The sequence below is a fragment of the Puntigrus tetrazona genome, chromosome 17 (genome assembly GCF_018831695.1).
Source record: "Puntigrus tetrazona isolate hp1 chromosome 17, ASM1883169v1, whole genome shotgun sequence".
NCBI lineage: Eukaryota > Metazoa > Chordata > Actinopteri > Cypriniformes > Cyprinidae > Puntigrus > Puntigrus tetrazona.
In genome coordinates, this window is record NC_056715.1 from 8,276,825 (window position 1) to 8,298,489 (window position 21,665).

The 21,665-nt window shown below is 36.2% G+C and overlaps 2 protein-coding genes across 2 annotated transcripts; both read right to left on the minus strand.

Annotated features, from left to right (window-relative positions):
* Positions 1 to 2,287: 2,287 nt before the first annotated feature.
* On the minus strand, positions 2,288 to 12,355 carry papss2a (3'-phosphoadenosine 5'-phosphosulfate synthase 2a). Its single transcript, XM_043263170.1, has 12 exons — positions 12,081 to 12,355; positions 9,033 to 9,147; positions 8,334 to 8,569; positions 7,935 to 8,073; positions 7,704 to 7,822; positions 7,168 to 7,281; positions 6,738 to 6,849; positions 5,957 to 6,162; positions 5,728 to 5,863; positions 4,362 to 4,630; positions 3,586 to 3,815; positions 2,288 to 3,349 (listed from the first exon to the last, which is right to left on the minus strand). Exons 1-12 carry the CDS (start codon positions 12,105 to 12,107, stop codon positions 3,208 to 3,210), a joined length of 1,845 nt encoding a protein of 614 aa, XP_043119105.1. The 5' UTR covers positions 12,108 to 12,355; the 3' UTR covers positions 2,288 to 3,207.
* Positions 12,356 to 12,528: 173 nt separating this feature from the next.
* minpp1a (multiple inositol-polyphosphate phosphatase 1a) lies at positions 12,529 to 21,160 on the minus strand. The gene is made up of 5 exons (XM_043262182.1): positions 20,342 to 21,160; positions 19,783 to 19,974; positions 18,530 to 18,627; positions 16,446 to 16,576; positions 12,529 to 13,687 (listed from the first exon to the last, which is right to left on the minus strand). Exons 1-5 carry the CDS (start codon positions 20,934 to 20,936, stop codon positions 13,327 to 13,329), a joined length of 1,377 nt encoding a protein of 458 aa, XP_043118117.1. The 5' UTR covers positions 20,937 to 21,160; the 3' UTR covers positions 12,529 to 13,326.
* Between the last annotated feature and the right edge of the window lie 505 nt (positions 21,161 to 21,665).

Below are 21,665 nucleotides of genomic sequence, written 5' to 3' on the forward strand. Positions count from 1 at the left end.
ATTGATAACTATGAACTCGTTTCCAACTTTATATCCAATGCTGTGGTTCTCAACCGCTTTGACCCCATTGTCCACAACAAAGCCCCCTTAGTAGGGATATGGATTATTTAAATAAATGCTTTGGTCACAATTTATACACAATGAAATATAGTGTAAATGTATTCATTATTTAAAAAAAATAATAATTATAATATCCATGCACATACCTTTTTAGATGTCTTTCTGGGTCTAGTAATCACACTTGAAAAAAAAAAGTAATGTGTTATCTGAAGTGATTTTAAGTCCTCTTGGAAGTTTGCTGAGAACCCCTCAACCTCCTTGATTAAAAGCCACAGGATTATTGACCAGTTAATGAATCATTATCTGGTTATTTTTTATATTGTTTAGTAATGTTTTAATGTCAATATAATAATAAACAAATATAATATGTTTCTAGTTTGTTAAAAACAATTTTAAAGATTTAAAAAGATGCATAGAGTGATTTTTTTTTGTGCGTATTAAAGTTAGTAGGCCTACTTACAACAAAAAACTACTACATAAAACATCTTAAGAAATGTTATTATAGGCAAACACATATTTAAAACAACAGTACTTTAATTTTAAATTTGTGAGCGTGAACCAGCATACAGAAAGTTCAAAAGTCTGATAAGCTATGTTCATATTTCTCAAAATGTTTAATGTGTTCCTTTCCTTTTATATATCTCTGTAAAAATATTTAAATTAAATATTAATTTATTTAGAATATATATATATATATATATATATATATATATATATATATATATATACAATATTTGAACAATATTTTAAAATTATTAATACTTTTTTTTCATTTATACTATAGGCTACCTAAACGTTTGCAAATGTAGGATTAAAGCACTGTTGTTTTAGATGTGTGTTGGCCTATGTTAATAATAGACTTCCAATATGTAGGAGTATATTTATAGTTTACAATTGAAAAAAAAATCTGACGGCACATGCAAAGCCATAGGAGCTGGTTAAAGCATTGACACTGTAATAATTGACCTTGCGCCACCTGTTGTACACTACACTACAGTATTCTTTGCTGTTTATTCAATAAAGGCACCTATTCACTTATTCTTCTTTCACATATATAAGGAAAAATCTAAGCAAAATCTGAGCACCTTGAAGCATAAAGGAATCAAAAAGGTATTATGACAGTTAACATTAAAGTTTTTTTGGCTGTATGTAGTAGAGTTAATGTTATGTATAGTGCATTCCAAAAAGCTAAATTGTTAAAATGATTTTGATAAACTGAAATAAAACTGAAATAAAATAATATATAAATACAAATAAAAAACTTGAAAATGTAAAATGTTGCCATGGCATTGAACTGAACTTTTAAATTGAAACATTTAAATTACTAACTGGAAAATATAGATTCAACATAAAAGAAATAATACAATTTCTTAATTTAAACTCCTTCAGCATTCAGTAAGATGCTAAAAAAAACTCTTTTTTTTAAGAATATCCATCTACACCGTCTCACCCGATTCAACTTCTTAGTACTTTATAACTTAAAGTAGTGAAAGAAGCCATCCAAAATATGTTGGGGGGACAAGGGTTGGGAAATACTGTATTAACACAAGGAAAGATTTAGGGAAATGGGTAAGTATGTCCTGTTCTTAACCCAAAGTAGGTCTCCGTGCCTCCAGCGGATTATTTTATAGATGCTTGTTCCCAGGCAAAATCCATGCCACACATCCTGTACATACTCACTGTAACCTTTTCAAAATTGCACAGCGCTGCAACTGCAGTTAGCAGATTTAAATAGAGTTACCTAGAACATACTGGATCTAATGCTCTCATCCGCACTAAGTCTAATTGGGAATCCCCTAAATCCATTTGGGAATGCCTAGGGTCTAGTGGAGAACAGTCCCAACCCCTTCTCTCTAAATCCATCCATCCATCATCTTAGGAGTTATTCACCCGTAACAGATTTAGGGACTATGTTCTAGGGCGTATTATGCCTGCGTATGGGCCACGACCTCATATAAACCGATTACGAACGGCTTTTTGCATCATACGGGAATGAAAAGTTCCACAAAACAGTTTGCTTATGCACTGTAACCGTTAGCTGAAGGTATATTTGCATAGTCAGCTATTTTCCCATGGTGCTGTGTGGTTTCTGCACACTGGTGACCGACCACCAGATGGCAGTAGAGGGTCAGTATTTTCTGTGCATCTCCTTTTTTTTTAGAGAGAACAGAAATCATATAGTCACACACTGTATAAGTCTAAAAGCAGCCACATGGTCACAATTATGTAATCGCAGTAAAAAGATTTTATTACAGATATTCATATGACATTTTATTGCATTCGCTGTTAAACCTTTTATAAAACAGTTTTAATGATTATTGTTTTGATGAAATATTTTCCCTAGTATGCTTGTCCCCGATATGGTCCGCAGATAACAACTCATTTCTCGTCAAATGCACACAAAACTATTCTGACTGCATTTACAGCTGGATGAACACTACCTTGATTTACGCATCAACAAAAAGTTTGGAGTAAGTCATTTTTGAAAAAATAATATGTAGATTAAGCAGTGTTAATCAAAACCGACAGAAAATTTCGTAAAGAATCCTGTACGAAGTATCACAGTTTCCACAAAAAAATTTCAGCAGCACTATTTTTAGCATTGACGATAAAAAAATGTTTCTTGAGCACCAAATCAGCATATTAAAAAGATTACAACAGGATCACGTGACGTTGATGACCGGAGTAGTGGCTGCTAACATTCAGCTTTGCCAAAATAGCAAGAATCTTTTTTAAAATATATTAAAACAGTTACTTTAAAAGGCAAAGTAATTCTTATCAACCCTAAACTTAGATTACAATTGCAATTGATACACTTTTTCTTTTGAATGCCTTCTAAAGCATACAAAACGCATTCCTAAATACAATTTAAGATCTCGTAATCTCTTTGGGATCGCCATCTTATCACCAAGGCACATCGGTTTAATTTTCACAGTTGAAAAAGCATGTTCTTAATTCAATTTAAAAACAATGCTATAGTAAAATAATTCCTCACAGAAAATCTTGACCACGTTACTACCAGCTCACTATAAGCATGCTCCTTCATTTTTCAATGCCTTGAAGTAGTTCACTGAGTCATTCTCCGTCTGGACCACATGCACCGTGATCTGAGGTTTTCTGTGTTGAAGCGTCTTCACGTGTGCGTCATCACTGGTCTTTTTGTAGAGAAGAGTAATACTCTGTGAGGACCTTCCAGGCTTTAGGGGCCATGAAGCCGTCAGGAGGGTTCTCTCCACTGCGGGCCAGCTTGCGCATCTTGGTCCCGGAGATGAACTCAAAATCAGCATGTCTACATTGTTTGAAAAAAAGAGAGATAAAAGCAGCCTGCCTGTCATGCATCAGAATAACCAAGCAACCAATTTAGCATGCAAATAAAGTTTTACATTTACGTTACCGCTTTTGGAATTCTCCTGAATCAGCAAATTAGAATAATAGACTAAATTATATTTTAAATAGTCTTAAGAAATGCTCATTCAGCACTTCATGTCAAGTATTTGTGAAATACGCTCTGCACTTCAGTCTCACCTGTCTTTGTCATAGAAGTCCATGGCTTTCTTGGTCTTATTGTATGCAGCCACTCTGAAGGGGATGATTTCCACAGAGGTCAGTCCAGGGGCCATGGACAGAACTTTACTTCCATGAGATGGATCATACAGGTCCTGTCCTGACTCTGGATGGGGCATCCCAGCAGGATCACGACCCACAATGTAGAAATTAGAACCTGCTACCATCCTTGCACGACAGTGCCACTGGACCTGACAGACACAGGAACAAGGTTCGCCAATTGTAAGGGTGCCATTTATATGTTATGGGTGAAATGAGAGAAGTTCCAGGAAATCCAATAACATTTTAGCATAGCATAATAACATACTACACACATTCTTAATAATATAGAACATACAGTTTTTTATGGATGCAAAGTATTAATTATTCGGAAGAAGTATCAACTCAAAGAGTATGTGATTTTGGATGAAGCCTTAGACTATGGGCCTATAATATTAGATAAAGGTTTTAAGGAATTATTACTTTTTTTTTTTTTTACAATAGCCTACACTTAAATTGAAGTAATGTCACTAATGTGCATTTAGGCAGCCTTTATTTTGATCACAATACAGTAAAAACAGTAACATTGTGATATTACTGCAACTTAAATTAAATGTTTTCTATTTAAATCTATATAAAAAAAATATTTTCAGCAGTCAATACTCCAGGATTTGTTTCACATGATTGTTTTTTTATATATATATATAATTTAGCATTTGATATTCATATGTGTTTATGAAAGACAACCATCTACATACCTCTGTAGGCCCAGCGTACATCATAGGGGAAGGAAAAATGGCCACAATGGTGGATCGTGGGTCTAGAATGCCATCCTCTAGCACAGCCGCATGCTGTTTCATCCTCCAGTCCAGAGGCACATCATCATCTTTGGTCCAGCCACCCAAAGGATGCAAAAGTAGCACTGGCCTTCGATACCCACGTTCCTCCAGTCGACGGCGTGTGTCGGTCATAAGCAGGGCATGGCCATTATGCACTGGGTTCCTCAGTTGAAAAGCAAACACTGCATCTGGGAAAACAGTGGAATGGTCAATTGCAGTGCTTTATTAGTTGTTTCATAACCATGGTGAAGTCCATAATTTCATTAGCTTCTCAAGAGGGCGCTAAGAAGCTTCAAAAGCAGAAATAAAGAACACTTATATGGTGTATCAAATTGACAACCTCAATTTCTTATTTCACTTTTTCAAATTAACACCAGCCAATAAATACTTGATATGAGACTTATTTTAGCCACACCCTATAACGTGCTTTTAATGTGGGTTTTAAAGCCCAATTATATTATTACATTTTTAACATACATGAGTGCTTTGGATTCTTTATCTACACACAGAACTCCTGATGCAATATCTTCCTGCCAAGAACCTGCTTGGCAACATGATTTTACAAAACCACTTCCTAGATTCAGAATAAAAGTGGTTTTCATTGGAGATGCACTGGTACTGAGAAGCTTAATTTAGATTAAAGGATTAGTTCACTTCCAAAATATAAAAATTCTAATTTATTCACCCCTATGTCATGTCATGTCCAAGATATTCATGTCTTTCTTTGTTAAGTCGTAAAGAAATTTTTTAGCAAAACATTCCAGGATTTTTCTCCAAATAGTAGCCTTCAATAGCAACCAACGGGGTGAAGATCCAAATTGCAGTTTCAGTGCAGCTTTAAAGGGCTCTAAATGATCTTTCTTTGCACTTTCACTGTGTAAACACTGGGTCAGTACTTCCACCTACATCACGCGTGACCTTCCAATGCCATTATGCAATGCATGAATTCAAGCTAGTTCAAGAGGAGCATTTGTGGTTGAAACTGGCTGATCGTTGCACTAAATAAAACCCTTATTCCTTTGCTGTGAGAGCCCTTTGAAGCTGCACCGTCAACCCATTGGCTCCCCACTATATGGAAAAAAATCCTCAACCATCATTTCTTTTCAAACGAAGAAAAAAAGACATGAACATCTTGGATGACATGTGGGTTAGTAAATTATCAGGAATTTGCTCTAATCCTTTAAAGTATCTCCAGAAGATTACTCTGTAAATGCAGTTACTTGTTAACTCTTAATCGTCCTCTTTAACTCATTTATTATTACCTATTACATATATTTATTATTACCTGCTTTCATCTCTTTAAATCTCTCCTTTAGCTCCCGTGGGGTGAGACGGTACTGATCCAGCCCATCGTTCCATCTGATTCGCTCCAATACCTCTAGCTCACCTCCTACCAGCCAATCACCGCTTTCCAAAACCATCTGTTCACAGTTAACAATTAAAGTGTGTAATTTTTGTGTTACAATACTTTGCTGATTTGTTATACATTATGTATATTATATAATTATTAATACCTTTATATAAGGATGTTTGGGACAGGTTGTTCCCCACTGGTGTGCACATCGTTCTTCCTTACGATGTTCAAAGAACTCTGGGTTGTGTAAGACTGCGACACGTTTTCCCTGGTACTCCAAAGCCACAGCCACACTGCCTTGTAGACGGTCTTTAACCTCCGTTGCAACAGGAAGGACAATGGGTATTGAGAAGTTGATGGTACCACCTGTATTTAGAAATAGAACATCCAGCATGTATTACAAATAGTTTTAAAGATATGACTAAAGTCACTGACAATGCAATCCTTTTTTTTATTGTAGATAAAGCTCCCTACATACACTTTAACACATTACATCTTAATTCAACATGCATCTCTAGTTGCCTGCTCTATTAAATGCCACTAACAATGTATATCAATACACAGTGAATGTTATTTGCTTGTATGCAGCTTCAGCTACTATTAAAACGAAACACAGTCTCCTCCCCTGATCGATGCTCACTGACCAACCCAATTAAACCAAACAAAGCGTTTGGGTTTCACAGGAAGCCAGATCATTGCATCACCCTGTCTCCCGAAAGCAGCTTCAGCTCTGGCAACTGTTATTTTATGCATGAAACATCTTCTAAATAACAGTGCTGAGCTTAAATCAGCCTTCTGCTTCTGCTATAGGCACCATCGCCAGCATGATGGTGAGATGATATACCCGATGAAGTCCGATTGCTTTGTGCCCTGCAGAACAACAGCAAAAAAAAAAAGAGTAGGGAGGTGTCTGGTACAGCAAGAGTGTGCTTGTATGTTACCATCAAGTAGGGTGTTGAAATGAATGACTTGTAGATATTCTCTCTCCCTCATGAAACCATTCAGAGGACTAGCCCATCCTTCGGCCAACACCTGCACCCACTGTAAGTCCAGCTACACAAAAACACAGAAAGCTGTGTTTACAAATGGAACAGTAAGCTAATATCACATTCGTCCAAATGTCTGTTCTGACTGATTGTCTGTGGGATCATACAACATCATGAAAAAACAGAGGAGAATAAGTTTAAGAAACAGCATTCAAATTGTTATTGTTGTGGTTTCTGGAATAAATTTGCATTGGGAATTAGTGAACAGCACACTGTTCACGGGCTGCTGAAGCAGCTGCTTGTCATCCTGTCAATAATTCACTCATATTTATGAACGTGTGAACCTGAGTGGTCCCTGGCCTTGAGGAGTAATGCTGCTGGTTACCTTGGTGATGCTGATAGAGGGCAGGGTGCTGGCGTCTGTCTGTGCCAGCTCCAGTCTGTTCTCAGGCACAAAGAGTTCATTAATCTCCTCTATAACTCCACTGGGAACAATGCTCTGAGAAAGAGAAATCATCAAAGGGTTGAATGAAAAAAAAAAGAAGTAAATGGCTTTTTTTTTTTTTTTTTTGCTGTAATTGCATTGTTGTCAGGTTTGTTCAATGATAGTATATATTAAATTCTTGAATAAAATGAACGCATTTGAATTTTTTTTTTTTTTAAGTGTTCGTAAATGTCAGAACTCCATAAGATTGTGTTCCTTCAGACGGCTTGGAATGAGTTATACGCAATTTTATGGTGTACAACATGAAAATAATGAAAATAAACTACATAAAAACAAAATAAAAATGTCTTTACACAATAAAAACTGAACTAAAAGTAATATTAAAGCAACTAAGAAAAAAGGAAATAGAAAACGATATTAAAATAAAACAAATGACACAAGCTTCCTCATCAGCCTGTGTTGAGCTCCTGACTAACCTGCTCCTTCAAAAGGTTCACTAGCTGCTGAATGCATTCGTTCACTGTGAGCTCTCCGGTCTTCAGAATCAACTCAGGAGCCTCTGGACACTCATAATCCGAATCTATACCGGTGAAGCCTGAGTGAGAAAGGAAGGAACGCAAATAAATGGTTTGGTTTTGAAAAAATGTGTTTTGTACATTTTTTGACATACTTTTGAGAAATGCACAGTTTCTATGTTTTTATATCACCTTTAATCTGTCCGGCTCTTGCTTTTTTGTAGAGTCCTTTAACGTCTCTGCTCTCGCACACATCCAGAGGAGCGTTCACAAAGACCTCAAAAAATGGTAAACCTGCTTTCTCGTGGATCTCCCGAGCCTCCGCACGGTCCTGCAAAGGGAAGACGGTGGGCATTATGCATTTTAGAACTTATTTTTATTACAAATAGTTGAAGGAGATTATTATTATTCACTTTGAATAAGTGCCGAAATTAAAAAACTGAGGTGGTTTATTACAGTGCTTTTAAAACTGATAATGTTGTGATCTTATAGTGTTGTGATTTTCATATCATTCTTTGATTTAAAAAGTAATTTAACCGATTTCACAGTGTTGGTGATAAACGAATCACAGTCGTCGGTTAGAAAGCTCACTTTGGTAAACGGCGAGATGAAACTTGTAATGCAAACAAGCCCAGCATCTGCAAACAGTTTGGCCACTTCAGCAATACGCCGAATATTCTCCTCTCGATCCTCAGAAGTAAAGCTCAGGTTCTTATTAAGGCCGTGACGGATGTTATCACCGTCCAAAGAGTAGCAGGGAATGGCGTGAGAGACCAGATACTCCTCCAAAGCGAATCCCACTGTTGTCTTACCAGCCCCTGACAGACCTGTGTACACACACAAGAATAGTAATTATTTACACTTATATATATAATTTGATTTGACTTTGTATAATCTATACTTCCATTTAAAAGTTAGGGGTTATTTTATTTTATTATTTTAATTTATTTATCTAGCAGGAAATTAGTACTTTTATTCAGCAAGGATACAAGTAAAGAGAACATACTATGTGCGCATGTTGTTACTGGTTTGTGTTCATGAAATAAAATCTGAGCTAAACAAAGGGGGAATGGAGGTACAGAAGACAAAAAACAGTACTGAAAAATATTGTGCATTGAAATCCTCATAGTCAGCCCCTGGGGTTTCATGTTAAGCCCAACTTGCTCTACAGGTGTCGCAGGTTCGTAAAATTATTTCCCCCCTTTCAGTCTGCTTAGCTTGCTACATTGTGACACTGCTGTTTTTGCATTATGTATTTAACTGTTATTTGTGCGTGTGTTTATGCATTACCTGTGAGCCAGACTGTACATCCTCTGAAACCTCCTCTGGTTCCCACGACCTGCCCTCTCTTGCTGCGGCTGACATGATGGGCCTGGTAAACCACATTAGTGGACTTGTTCAGAGCCTACAAACAAACATACATACCAATGTTTAGAGCAACGTTAGAACTATTAGGAGAGTATTACAATTTTATATATCTGAGTGCAGGAATACACAATGAGCTTTGACAATCCATTTACATTTTTAAGCTATATTTATGCATTTGGTAGACACTTGTGCACACTTCCATTTACATATATTTATGTGTGTGTGTATGTATGTATATATATATATATATATATATATATATATATATATATATATATATATATATATGTGTGTGTATGTATGTATGTATATATATATATATATATATGTATATATATATGTATATATATATATATATATATATATATATATATATATATATATATATATATATATATATATATATATATATATACACACACACACACACACATATATATATATATATATATATATATATATATATATATATATATATATATATATGTGTGTGTGTGTGTGTGTGTGTGTGTGTACTTGTGTGTGTGTGTACAGAAAATGTTTATCCGAATGCATTAAATCAATCAAATGTGACAGTACATTTATTTTAGTGAGTTTAGTAAGTTTATTTATAATAAAAGCTAAAATGAATCAGGGTTTCCACAAAACATTTTGATATTGATAATAATAAATGTTTCTTGAACATATTCAAATCAGCACTTGAATGATTTCTGAAGGTTAATGTGACACTTAGGACTACAGTTATGGCCTCTGAAAATTCAGCCTAAAATAGAAAATACTGTAGCTATTTTAATTGTAATAATTAGGAAAATGTATAGCTTTTAGGAATCAACTGACACTCTATGTAATTTAGAAAGGATTGAGTCTGTGAAAGAATAAGTACTTAATATATCAGTGTGTGTTACAGATTGGGTGTCATAATACAATGTGGTCAGTGTGCAGCCGTAATGATGTGGCTTATTCACATCTCTCTCTCTCTCTCACACACACACACACACAACACACACACACACATACACTGTATTGCCTCAGCCTCAGTTCCCTGCAGAGCTCTTCACTGAGAACCAAGGTGGAAAAATACTGGGTTTGTGGGGGACGAGCAGCAGGAAAACCAATGCTGCTTTCTAAACAGACCATTATGTTCATTAACTAGGAATGCTTCAACTTTGAACAGGATACACACCCTCACAAAGGGTCAGATATGATATTCCTGCTGACTATTAAATGTCAGATAAAATAAGTATAAATCAAAAGTCAACTACGCAATTTATCTAGACACTCACAGGCACAGCTTTTTTCTTCATGTTCCCTCTTGAATTTATTTGAGCTGTTTGAAAAACAAATAGATTCATTCATTACACAGCCTACTGACTTCCAGTGAATCCCAATGACAGACCACCTCTCTTTTTCCTTTTCTTTTTCTCCGTTAAACCAGGCATATAGTGCCAGTATAGCCTTTTATGAATGAAAACCATAAGAGTCAAAGATAACAGCCTGAATATATGAATGACTGCCATTAAATCAGCTAAATAAACTCCGACCTCTGTACAGGGTCTAACAGCTTGCCTGCAGGTGTCATATTTCTGTGTTTCTAAGACAACAGATCTTGTAGAGAAATGCTATAACGTCTTTGTAGGTTTGTCTTATGAGCTTGTGGATTTTTTTCCATCTATAATGAAAATCAATGCGGAGGGGCTTCTTTGTCCTTTTGAGTAATAAGTTATAGAGAAGGCAGCCATTTTAGAAGCTTGATTCCTGCTGCTTTTACCACTATTGCTTCGGGACAGTGTTATTATTATTTAGCTATCCCTTGAAGAACGTTACACTTTATTTTGATAGTCCACTTTAGGCATTCTACTAACTACGAGTAACCGTGTCACCTACATTCATTCTCATTAGTTTGTAACTGTGTCTGCTAGGTCTCTGAGCACAACGGGTAAGTTTAGGGTTGGTAGAATAAGTTGACATACTTGAGTTGGTCAGCATGTTGTGGACGCATCAAAATAAAGTGTTACAAGATATTAAGCAGACAGTCTATTAATACTCTAACAACTGCTAGTTGACGTGGCTGCAAAGTTATTTATTTATATTTTCGGTAGAATGTGTAAAGTGGACTATCGAAATTAAGTATTACCGTTTTGAAATTGTATTTTAAATTATTAATCATTTAAAATGCATTTGGAAAATCCCCGTCCCTGGGGTTTTATTCTTATCTTTGAAAATGATTTCTTATATAAAATTGAATATAACGTTAAACATTTATCCGAGTGTTTATAGACACCATATAAAAGTATATCACTTGCATGCATGAAAACACTCAGACAACCAGGTGTCATACTTTCTCTCAATTGCAGTGTGCCTTACTAACTGAACTCTGATCTATGATTTGGACTAGCTGACATTACCCTTAAAACAAAGCATGAAGTCTTTTATATTTTGTAGATGTAACTGTACTGTATTTCTAAATAATACAATAAATTATTCTTATGATACTATAGTTCTTGCTGGTTGCCATACTTAATGTATGCATGTATGTATGTGTCTGAATAAATATAGATAGAGAGATGAAATGTGTTCAATAAAGAGTATCTCAGATTCAGTAGGATGGTAGAACTTTAGTTAAAATAGTCTTTTTTGTTTAGTACCTATTCATAATCCTTTCAATTTTAACTCTGTGCATTTCACTGTTATCTATATTCAACTAGTTGTTTTAGTATTTAAGCGAGTATGCCTAGCCTTAACATTGATTTGCAGCAGAGCTCGCCCAGTATCTCCTCAAATGATCGCAGGCAGTTACATAACCCATGGAAGAAAAAAAAAAAGTTGTTCGAAGAAACCCGTATCCATGCATCTCAACCACAGCAAAACACACCGAATGCCCGAAGAACGCCAAAGAGGAACGCGCAGCCCTCACAAAATAAACGATCCACTACAGAGAAGTTTTGCTAGCGCCTTTCAGTCTGATCTCACCGGTATTCGTGTTGCGTTTCCAGGCATCTCGCTCCGGTAAAGTGCGGCTCGGGTTTGGATCTTCGCTCGGAGGCGGGGCGGGCTAGAGTCGCAGGTGAACTTCTTGAAGGTGGTTTGTGGAGATGCGGAAAGAGAAGTGTTTTTAAGAGTGTAGCGAGACACGTCGCATTCCAGCGGCCCTGCCCTCGTCCCACCTCCCGGGACCCACAATCTGCATACGGCTGAATGGAGAGCAGTGTACCGGTATAAGACTGTAAGGCACTGAGGAGGAGGGATCACGAGCTACGGCACGGAGGGGGCGGGGAGAAGGGTGTACGAGAAAAAGAACCCCTTGTTCTGCGTCCATGTGTAAAATTAAAATGATTTTTGGGCAGCGTGCAAACCATTTAATGACTTTATCAACGGTAGCCCATCTATCATCATAAGAAACTTTCAAGTAGGACACGAGTTTGCTCCCAAGATCCAGTTTATTGTACTTAGGTAAAGTAACAAACTGACAGATCATACATACAACATATGAAATCATTTCAAGGTTCTCACACCTTCCAGTCCTTCCTGATTAACGGATAAAATATTGAAGTAATTGAGTAATACTAATCTAAATATTTGATAGTTGAACATAAAGCATGACTTGATTTTATTAATCTCCAAATAATGCTAAGACAAATGATGTTTAAAGTAAGATGTATAAGGCAGCCTATATTTTTGTACACTCTTTTTGAATGAATAGAATTTCACAGACATTCAATGTGCTCAGTTAATCTTCTGAAAATATTTATATATGTATGTCTGTGTGGTCTACAAATACAATTTTATACATTTTTTATATTATACACGCACACACACATATGTGTACATGTATATGGGGTATCTAAAATAATTTTTGGTCTGAATATATATAATAAACATTATAATCAACAGAAATACTGTAAAAGCAAGCAACAGAGGCCTCTCTACCAAGACCAGCAACATACAATTCAGTCAAGTAAACAACATGATTCACTGCTGAGAAATACAGCAACATTTTTTTTGTGAAATAAAACTAAAGACCTTTTTGAAAGAACACTTTAAATATGTTGAATGTGCAACGTCAAATGGGGTTATCTGATTGGATGGTTGGTCAGAGATGAATACTGAGGGGTTTCATTTGAACATATTTATATATCAATATATAAAAACTTTTTTCTTTCATTTACCGTTCAACAATGTTGTATAACGTAAAAAAAATGTCTTGTGCTTTTTATATTCATGAACTGTTAATTTTACAAACAGTGTCTTGGTCACAACCATGTAGTAGATCACGGTAGCGTTTCTTCACATCCTCATACATTGGGACAGGGTCGGTGAGTCCAGGCAAGGTTAAAGATCTCTCATTGAGTCGCACACCCATCCTAATGCCCTCTGGGCATTGGTACAGCACTACCAACAGGTTGGCAGCGTACGGCACAATCGTCCCACTTCGAAATATTCTGTTGTGCTGGGTTGCGAAGTTAGTTGATCTGAGAGGGACGTCATCCTTGAACAGATCGAGCAGGGTGAGAAGGGGTAAGAGCGTCTCAGCATGGCCGATCTGCACTGTCACAGCCTCCGATACAATACCATCCGAGCTGAGAGAAAGAGAGAAGACAAACTATAATACAGAACGAGATAACTATATTCAATTTAAAAATAGAGATAAATTAACTGTAACTATTCAATAGAATTCAAGAAAATCATTCAAAGATCGCATGTCCTAATCCAGAATTATCTCGCATTGCACTTGGTTTTCATTATAAAGCCCAGGAGACTTGAATTACAAATCACTATTTGGATTTATTTAGTGTGCCTAAGTACATCCATGTCATTGTGGGCTTCTCCCTTCCTACTGTTTGCAAGCACTGATTGTAGTGCACTGCTCCATAACCTTTGAACATGAACAAAGGTGATCTTTGAAAAGAAAAAAAACACACATACATGTACATCAGTACCTTTATACTGAGAACAATTAAACAAACACATAGGGAATGTGAACAGGGAGTTCGCCACTAACACGTCATATAAAATGAACATAATATGAAGGAGAGAACCAGCAATAAACACTACCTGCTGTGCAATCATCCATAAAACACACTGATAATAAATGAGCCTTGCAGCATTTTCTGTATGGGCCAGGCAAAGTTATCACCTCATAAACATTTGGCAGAGCCAATTAAAAGTTGATGAATGCTAAATAATCAAAAGTTTCACTGCAAATATGTTGACCAGTTAGGCAACATTAGGCAGAAGAAGGTAGATTTGTAAGTGGTGATGCCAATACAGAGTAGTATATATAAGATATATATAGATATATAAAGATTTTCGGGACGTTTTAACAGACAACATTTAAATATACGCTAGATGTGTTTGACCGTTGTGCTCGCATCTTGCAACCGCGCATGACAAAGCATTTATAAAAACACAACACAAACACAAACAGAAGTAGTTTAAGTTTTGGAGAACACTCTTTTTGCGTTTCACCGCCTAAAAACACAGCATAAACACAATTGATGTATTTAGATCATTCTGAGCGTTCAAAAATTTGTTAACAACTGAAGATCATTTTTAATGTATCCGTCAAAATATAACTTAAAATAACTGCGCCCATTATCAAATCAACTAAAAATGACTAGACAGCCCCTGTCCGAATTTAATAGCCAAGAATTGTTATACATGGATGTCCATATCAAATTAGTTCCTTAGTTTTAACTAATGGATTACAATTGTGTTATTTGCTTCTTGCCTGATGCCATTATCTACCTTAAGGTTTGTGTAATTATAAGGAAAAAGGAAAGAAAAAAAACATGAATGCAAAACCAGTATGGTTGGATTTCTGGAAATGGCTACAGGAATGCACTTTATCTGAATTACTTCATTTAAACGTTCCATTATTTACTTATCGCTATGCTGTTCTAAACCAGAGGGGATCTCATCACTGTCAAACACAAAAGGAGAAATTTAGAGCAATGTTCAAGCTGCACTTTTCCATACTGGGAAACCAAATAGATTCAATACGTTCAGAGTTATGCGAATAAAATTACATTTATAAAGTAAACGATTCTTCTTAAACAGCGGGGAATGGCGCTAACGACGCATTTGACTTCCAATGATTGGCCACATATATACATGTAAATATAAGGACACGTATACTTATTTGTGGATACCCTTAAACATCTAGTTTTATGACACACTTTGTCCCCCACGCCCAAGTTTGCTTAAGTTCTAGTCTGACATTTAAACACAGAAAAGGATGTTTAACAGACTCAAGGAAATGATGAATAGACGGATTCGTGGTTATTACACAAGAGAATTATATCGCTCTGGTTCCGGTTCAGATGCTGTGTATTCTGTGTAATGTGGCATGCTTCGGCTCTGTGTGTGAAGTGGGCAGTGGGTATGAGGCAGTATTTGTGAAACGACGCTAGTTAAGCTATAAACTTAACAAGAAACATCGTTTTTATCCATGCTCCACTGCTCTCAAATAGAGATATTACGGGTTAGACAAACACTCTATCTTCTCGGCTACGTTCGCACATAGCATTTGGGATTTCAACAATGTTTGCTGTAAGGTTTAACGTTCAGCAGCAGACAGGAGCGAATCAAACAATGGGCAGGTAACCAAAGTCAAAGCCAATGCCCTTCAGTGGCCTTGAGTAATGCCTGAAATCAGTGACAGATAATGACAGCAAATATTATCGTCTCAGCTTTCTCTGGTTCTATTACTTGTATTTGCATACGCTTTCTGCTCATCTCAAACAATTATTAGATCACACAATGTCCACATTGTCTGCAATTATTCAAAATCTAAAAGAGTTTGACAGACATAAAATTATTAGACTGACTGACAATTACAAATAACCAAAGCATGTGTCTGACGTTATACAAAAAAGCTGGGGTTAGTATGATTACCATTCCAAACTAATTCTATTCTTTTTAACTTTTTATTTTTAATATTGAAAAACATCTCTAACAATTTATCTTTTTTTTCTTTTTATTAAATTCCCTTATTCTAGTTTATCTGGCTTTTGCTCCTGTGAATTGGTTTTCATAGTTGACAGACTAAACAAAGACACGTGGTACAACGGATTTTCCCTCGACACCCTCACAACTAAACTAAGACTGTACCAAGTAAAAAAAAGGTAGTCTGTATGTACCTGCTGATCTCATTCACTTACTAGTATTTTTTTACCTCATGCCCACAGTGATAAAAAGTAAAAGGTTTTCGCTTAAGAAACAATGGCACAATGGCAAATAAATGTAGATGAATTTGCAATAAAATGGAAATTTTATAACCTTTTTTTTTTTTATATGCATTCAATAAAGACAAGAAACACCAGACAGTGATCTTACTTGATCTGGGCTATAACTTGGTCAAGACGATAAAAAAGATCGTGGAAGAGGATGCAGCTTGACTTGCTGTTGATATCATGCCCGTAGCTGCGCTTCCAGTACTGCTTCAGATCGCCAGCATACTCCATTACCTTAAGAGACAACACAGTGCCTTCAAACACTTACAGGTACATATCACATGCCAACAGTTTGTCCTTAGACTAACACTGTTAATTAATCTCCACTGGCCTGAAAATAAAAGTTCTATCTTAAAACACTATGTTTAAAGGGATTGGTACATTTCTTTTTTTATATTTTTAAATGTACAGTTTTTTCAAACACCTTTAAAGTAAAAACAGTCAAACTATTATTACAAATATTACTGCGATTTAAATGAGCCGTTTTGAATTGCAACATGTTGTGAAAATGTATTTTAATCCTGTGATGATAGCAGCCATTATTCCAGTCTTTAGAATTATTAAGATAATATATAAATATCATGTTCCATAAAAATATTTTGTAAATATTCTACCAGAAATAAATGACAGCTTAAAATTTTAATTAGTAATATGCATTGCTAAGAACTTTAAAGATGATTTTCTCAACATTTAGATTTTTTCCCCCTTAGATTCCACACGTTCCAATATTTCTGTCTCAGACAAATATTGTCCTATCCTAACAAACCATATCAATGGAAAACTTATTTTAGATTATGTATGAATCCTGATTTGCAAACAAAATCTAATGGTATGGACTGGTTTTGTGGTCCAGGGTCACAAATGATGATTTATTGCACAAGAAAAATATATTTTTTAATTATTTATCAATATTGAAAACCATTCTGCCGCATAGAGAAATAGAGTGTCAGTGATAATGATATTACTAGTAATGCATATCACTAGTTTAAAAATTAAGTTTTATTATATTTAAGGTAGGAAATGTACAAAATATCTACATGGAACATGGTCCTTACTTAACCCTAATTATTTATGGCATAAAGAAATAGGTAATTTTGACCCATACAATGTATTTTTGGCTATTGCTACAAAAATAGACCAGAGACTTAAGACTGGTTTCAGAGTCACATATATAAAAATTCTCTGTTTTTCAGTTTCTCTCAGTAGCTTTAGTGCATTTCTCAAATCATCTTTAATATTTGCAAAGACGTATGTGCCTTTCTGAAAACTATTTGTAGAAACAGCATCGCACAATGGATTAACTGCAAACGCCTGTACCTTACTCAAAATCATCTCTCAAAGATAAGTATTTATGTCAATAAACATATCAGTGCCATCATTATGAAAAGTCCTTGTGTCACCGTTCATGTTGTCAGTTTGACGGTGCGCTCTGTTAGCATTACCTGATGTAAGCTATGGCAACAGTTTGGATGACAGTTGAAATGTAGAAGGCTGGCTGCACTTCTTACGGTTTGTATGCCATATTTCCATTTCAAAAGAACAAAATTTACACATTACACTGGATAGGATTCACAAAAAACAAACAAACAAGCTTCACTGTGATAGAGAAAAGAAAAAGAAATATGGATGAAAGGCGAAAATACAAAATTAGAAAAGCAAAATAAGAAAACACTGCTTTTGCATGCGGAGCTGTAGGGGGAATTTCAGAGAACGGGTTTATCATTGGTTAAGCTGCATCCGCTTCATGAAAGTCAACATTTACCTGTGCAACTCATGGGAAATTCACAAAAAGACTAAGAAAAAGACTAGAAAATAATGCTTGACAGTTCATAGCAAATAGATCAACTATTTTGCACGCAATATTTTGTTACTTGTTAATGACTTCTTATTTTGCAACCAGTGACTCGATGTTCTTTGGGCTAAGACTATTGCACAGAGGACCATATAATGCAATTTAAGCAACACGATATTAGTGACTAATTAAGTAGGACAAACGTACATAATCAATTTCAGTAATATAAAATAGCATTTGCAACTTATTCAAAAGAATGAGGAAACCGCTTTAATGATGTGCGCAAGTGACTAGACGGTGTGGGGGTTGAACGAATTGTTTTATGAATTTCATTTCTGATCTAAAAAAAAAACTAAAAGAGAAAATGTAGGCAAACAGCTGCTCTGTTCCAGTACCTGTGCGTCCACCTCGTCAAACAACTGGCACCAGGGTGAGTTCAGCTTCTGGATAGCAAACTCATACGCACACAGGAAGAAACCTGCTTCCACTGAATCTGTGACGCAAAATAAATATTAAGACAATGTGTCATTTGCTAACAGTAGACCAAACTATACTGTACATTTCTGTATGTCACTTCTTTGTAAAATCTGGATATTTGATAACAGCATGCGTTGGTGTACAGGGCAATCTGATATTTTACCACTTTCTTTCTGCTACAGGGGACAAAAAACAACAACGCTGCCATCTAACGGTCAAACTAAGCTACAGCTACAATCCACTAAATTCTTTCCATCTCTCACTATCTGGCTCTCTCTGTTTGTGCATTGATTTACAACTGCTGACAGCAGCAGATCAAGTGAGCAGCCCTGACCTCTAAACTCTCTGAGCAAGTAAATCCTGCTTCATCAGCCGTGGAACGGTGTTCTTGCTTTTGTGGTTCTTAGTCCCAACTGTTCCCATCTTAATTCTGGTCTCCAGAGGAAAAAGATACAGCATACACTATCTCATCCGGAAAATCGAGTGCTTCAATCTACTCCAGTGAAATAAACCGAAATGGTATGGATACTGCCCCACTATTTTTTAATTAAAAATAGTAAAAATAAATATATTAATAAATATTAAGTGCAAAATCTATAACCTGTATTCTAACCTCACAAACGTATATAAAATTTCAATAGCTCTAAAAGAAAATATAGTGGAACGTAAAATTCTTGCATGCAGATTTTTTTCGGACTTATCTAACTTATATCGGTGCTGGTTGCTAATAATTTGTAAAATGTTCAACTTTGGAAACCCAGCCCTGCCGACCAATTTCAGTTATGGACTTGGAATGTTCTTTTAACATAATTTCAAAATAATTTCACTGCAGAGAAATATTTGCAAAGACAAACAGTGTTTGTTGAATTGTGCTTCTGTCTTTAGGTTTTTTTAGCTTTCTAAACATTTTTATCTCACATTTCAGTCTGACATGTAATCAGAAAGGAAGTGATGTGCAATGTTTTGTGGTTGTGGTTAAAAGCATAACATTTACAGGGAACTGAATTTGACAGATATACCCTATTCTGAATAACACAACAGACCTTTCAGCAAACATATGATACTCATTATCACACTTCTTAACTGTGCAGCAATGTTTTGCACCTTTTATTTCGTCTCTGTGAATTATGTTTATGTGACAGGGACGTGATTGTATAACGCCATCACTGACCATCGGTGATGCTGGAGTAAGGGACCTCCAGCCTGTCAGCCATTTTCTCCATTACTCTTTTCATCTCAGGGCCTTCGTTAAAGAGTTTCACTTCCTCCAAGGCGCTCTTGTTGCTCTCCACTTCTTTCACGAACCGTTCGCACTGGTCAAAGTAACGCATCAAAGCGTCGTTTACAGCGACTTCCAACTCAGCTAGTGAATGAAAGAAACACATGCATTTAAAACAGGACAGCAATATTCTGACATACTTATAAAGTGCGTCAATTATGGATTTCATAAAATTATATTATACGCCGCAAAGATTTAAATAAAAATATGACCCTTTCATAACCCTTAATAGGGGCGCTTTAACTGTAATAATAAAACAGGCATTTGATTGAACTGAAAAGTCCAAGTCTCCCTTTTCCCTCAAATGTTAACCATATTGTAAATCTTGTATGCAGACCGGAGATTATAGACTAAAGCTAAATGAAGCACATGGAAAACAATGATTCAACAATGCTGCATGCAGATGATTCAGTGCTTGCGGTAACTGTAGGGCTGGGTCCTCGTGCATTACCTTCTATGCCGAGTCCTTTCATTAATCCCTCTCTGAAAGCGATGGTACTGTTCACACACCTGTGCTTGGAGCTGGTGATCAGTTTCACGCGTCCGTGACGCACATTTTCCTCGGTCAGCAAAGAAGGGAACCATTTGATGAGTCTCTGAGCCAGATGCCTGTGATCCTCACGGCCCTTGTCCACCAGTCGCCCGTCCATATCATCCGTGTACCACATCTTCCACCGAGACTTTATCTCCGACAAACAGGCCAAGTTATCGGTCGCGTCTCGCACGACGAGATCATGAAACTCGCGCATCTTCTGAACGTTTTTAATGGTCGGGTACCTCGTCCCGTGCCGGATTATTGCCGTCAAATGAATTTCGCCGCATTTCGAGGAAGGCAGCGTCACGAGGGAGTTGTTTATAGCTAAAATATCGTCGATTAAGTACGCGTTGACCTCTTCGTAACGGCCTTTAGTGCCAAAATACCTGGCGATTGCCGGTATGGTGATTTTTGTTGATGAATGGATGCTACAGGAGGACATAAACGCCCAGTAACTTATAATGCAATGAAAAAGGAAAAAACATATTGTTGTTACCACTTGTTTGACCATGTTTGTGTTTTGGGATGGGTTGCTCGGCGTCTCTTCTCTTTTTGCGCAACTGAAAAGTGACTCATTTCGATGAGACTTTACTCGCAGGCTGATGTTTGCGGATGTTTACATCGAGGACACTGGAAATGTTGGCCAAACGGTAGCTTTCCCAGTCGACCCGCTGTCTCCGTCTCTGCATTTGAAGCTATTACGCTTGTCCTGACAAACAGTAAAAATACTCATAATTTATAGAAAATGCGTCAAATTATTTAAACACACGTTGGCGAAGAATTAGACAGAATTTTAAGTGTTGTAATAATTTCCAGGTGTAGACAGATAATTGAATCCCATATTTATTCTATGATCTGAATAGATTAGAAAATTAAACCCACTAAAATTGAATCTTTCAGTCATGTAAAATTGGTACTGAAGAGACCACTTCCAACCACAGACAAAGCAAGTAAAGATAAAAAACAAACAAACAAAAAAAAAAAAACCTAAAATTAAGTACACTAGCAATGATCGGTTTCCTTAATGCCAGTGTCATCAGGGTCAAGCAGACCACTTCAACCTTTCTACCACAGAAGAAGAAAGTCAAGATAAAAGCCTGAAAAACATAAAATGAGGTAGAAATTCCATAAACTATTTATTAAATGCAAAAACAAATGTGTCTGTACTCTGTAGGGTTTCGGGTGTAGCGTGCTTAAATACGTAATGTATGTTAAGTATGAATAAATACTGCGTCATAAC

Bases quoted from the DNA above. Each gene is read 5' to 3' on its own strand.
- papss2a (XM_043263170.1), bottom strand. From the start codon at position 12,107: ATGCCTGGAAACGCAACACGAATACCG. The intron at 6,850-7,167 runs GTAACCAGCAGC...GTTTTTGTGTAG, and splicing joins CCTCTATCAGCATCACCAAG to CTGGACTTACAGTGGGTGCA. The intron at 4,631-5,727 runs GTAATAATAAAT...CTGTTTTCCCAG, and splicing joins ATTTAAAGAGATGAAAGCAG to ATGCAGTGTTTGCTTTTCAA.
- minpp1a (XM_043262182.1), bottom strand. From the start codon at position 20,936: ATGGTCAAACAAGTGGTAACAACAATATGTTTTTTCCTTTTTCATTGC. The intron at 19,975-20,341 runs GTAATGCACGAG...TTCATTCACTAG, and splicing joins GAAAGGACTCGGCATAGAAG to CTGAGTTGGAAGTCGCTGTA. The intron at 13,688-16,445 runs GTAAGATCACTG...TCTTTCTCTCAG, and splicing joins CAAGTTATAGCCCAGATCAA to CTCGGATGGTATTGTATCGG.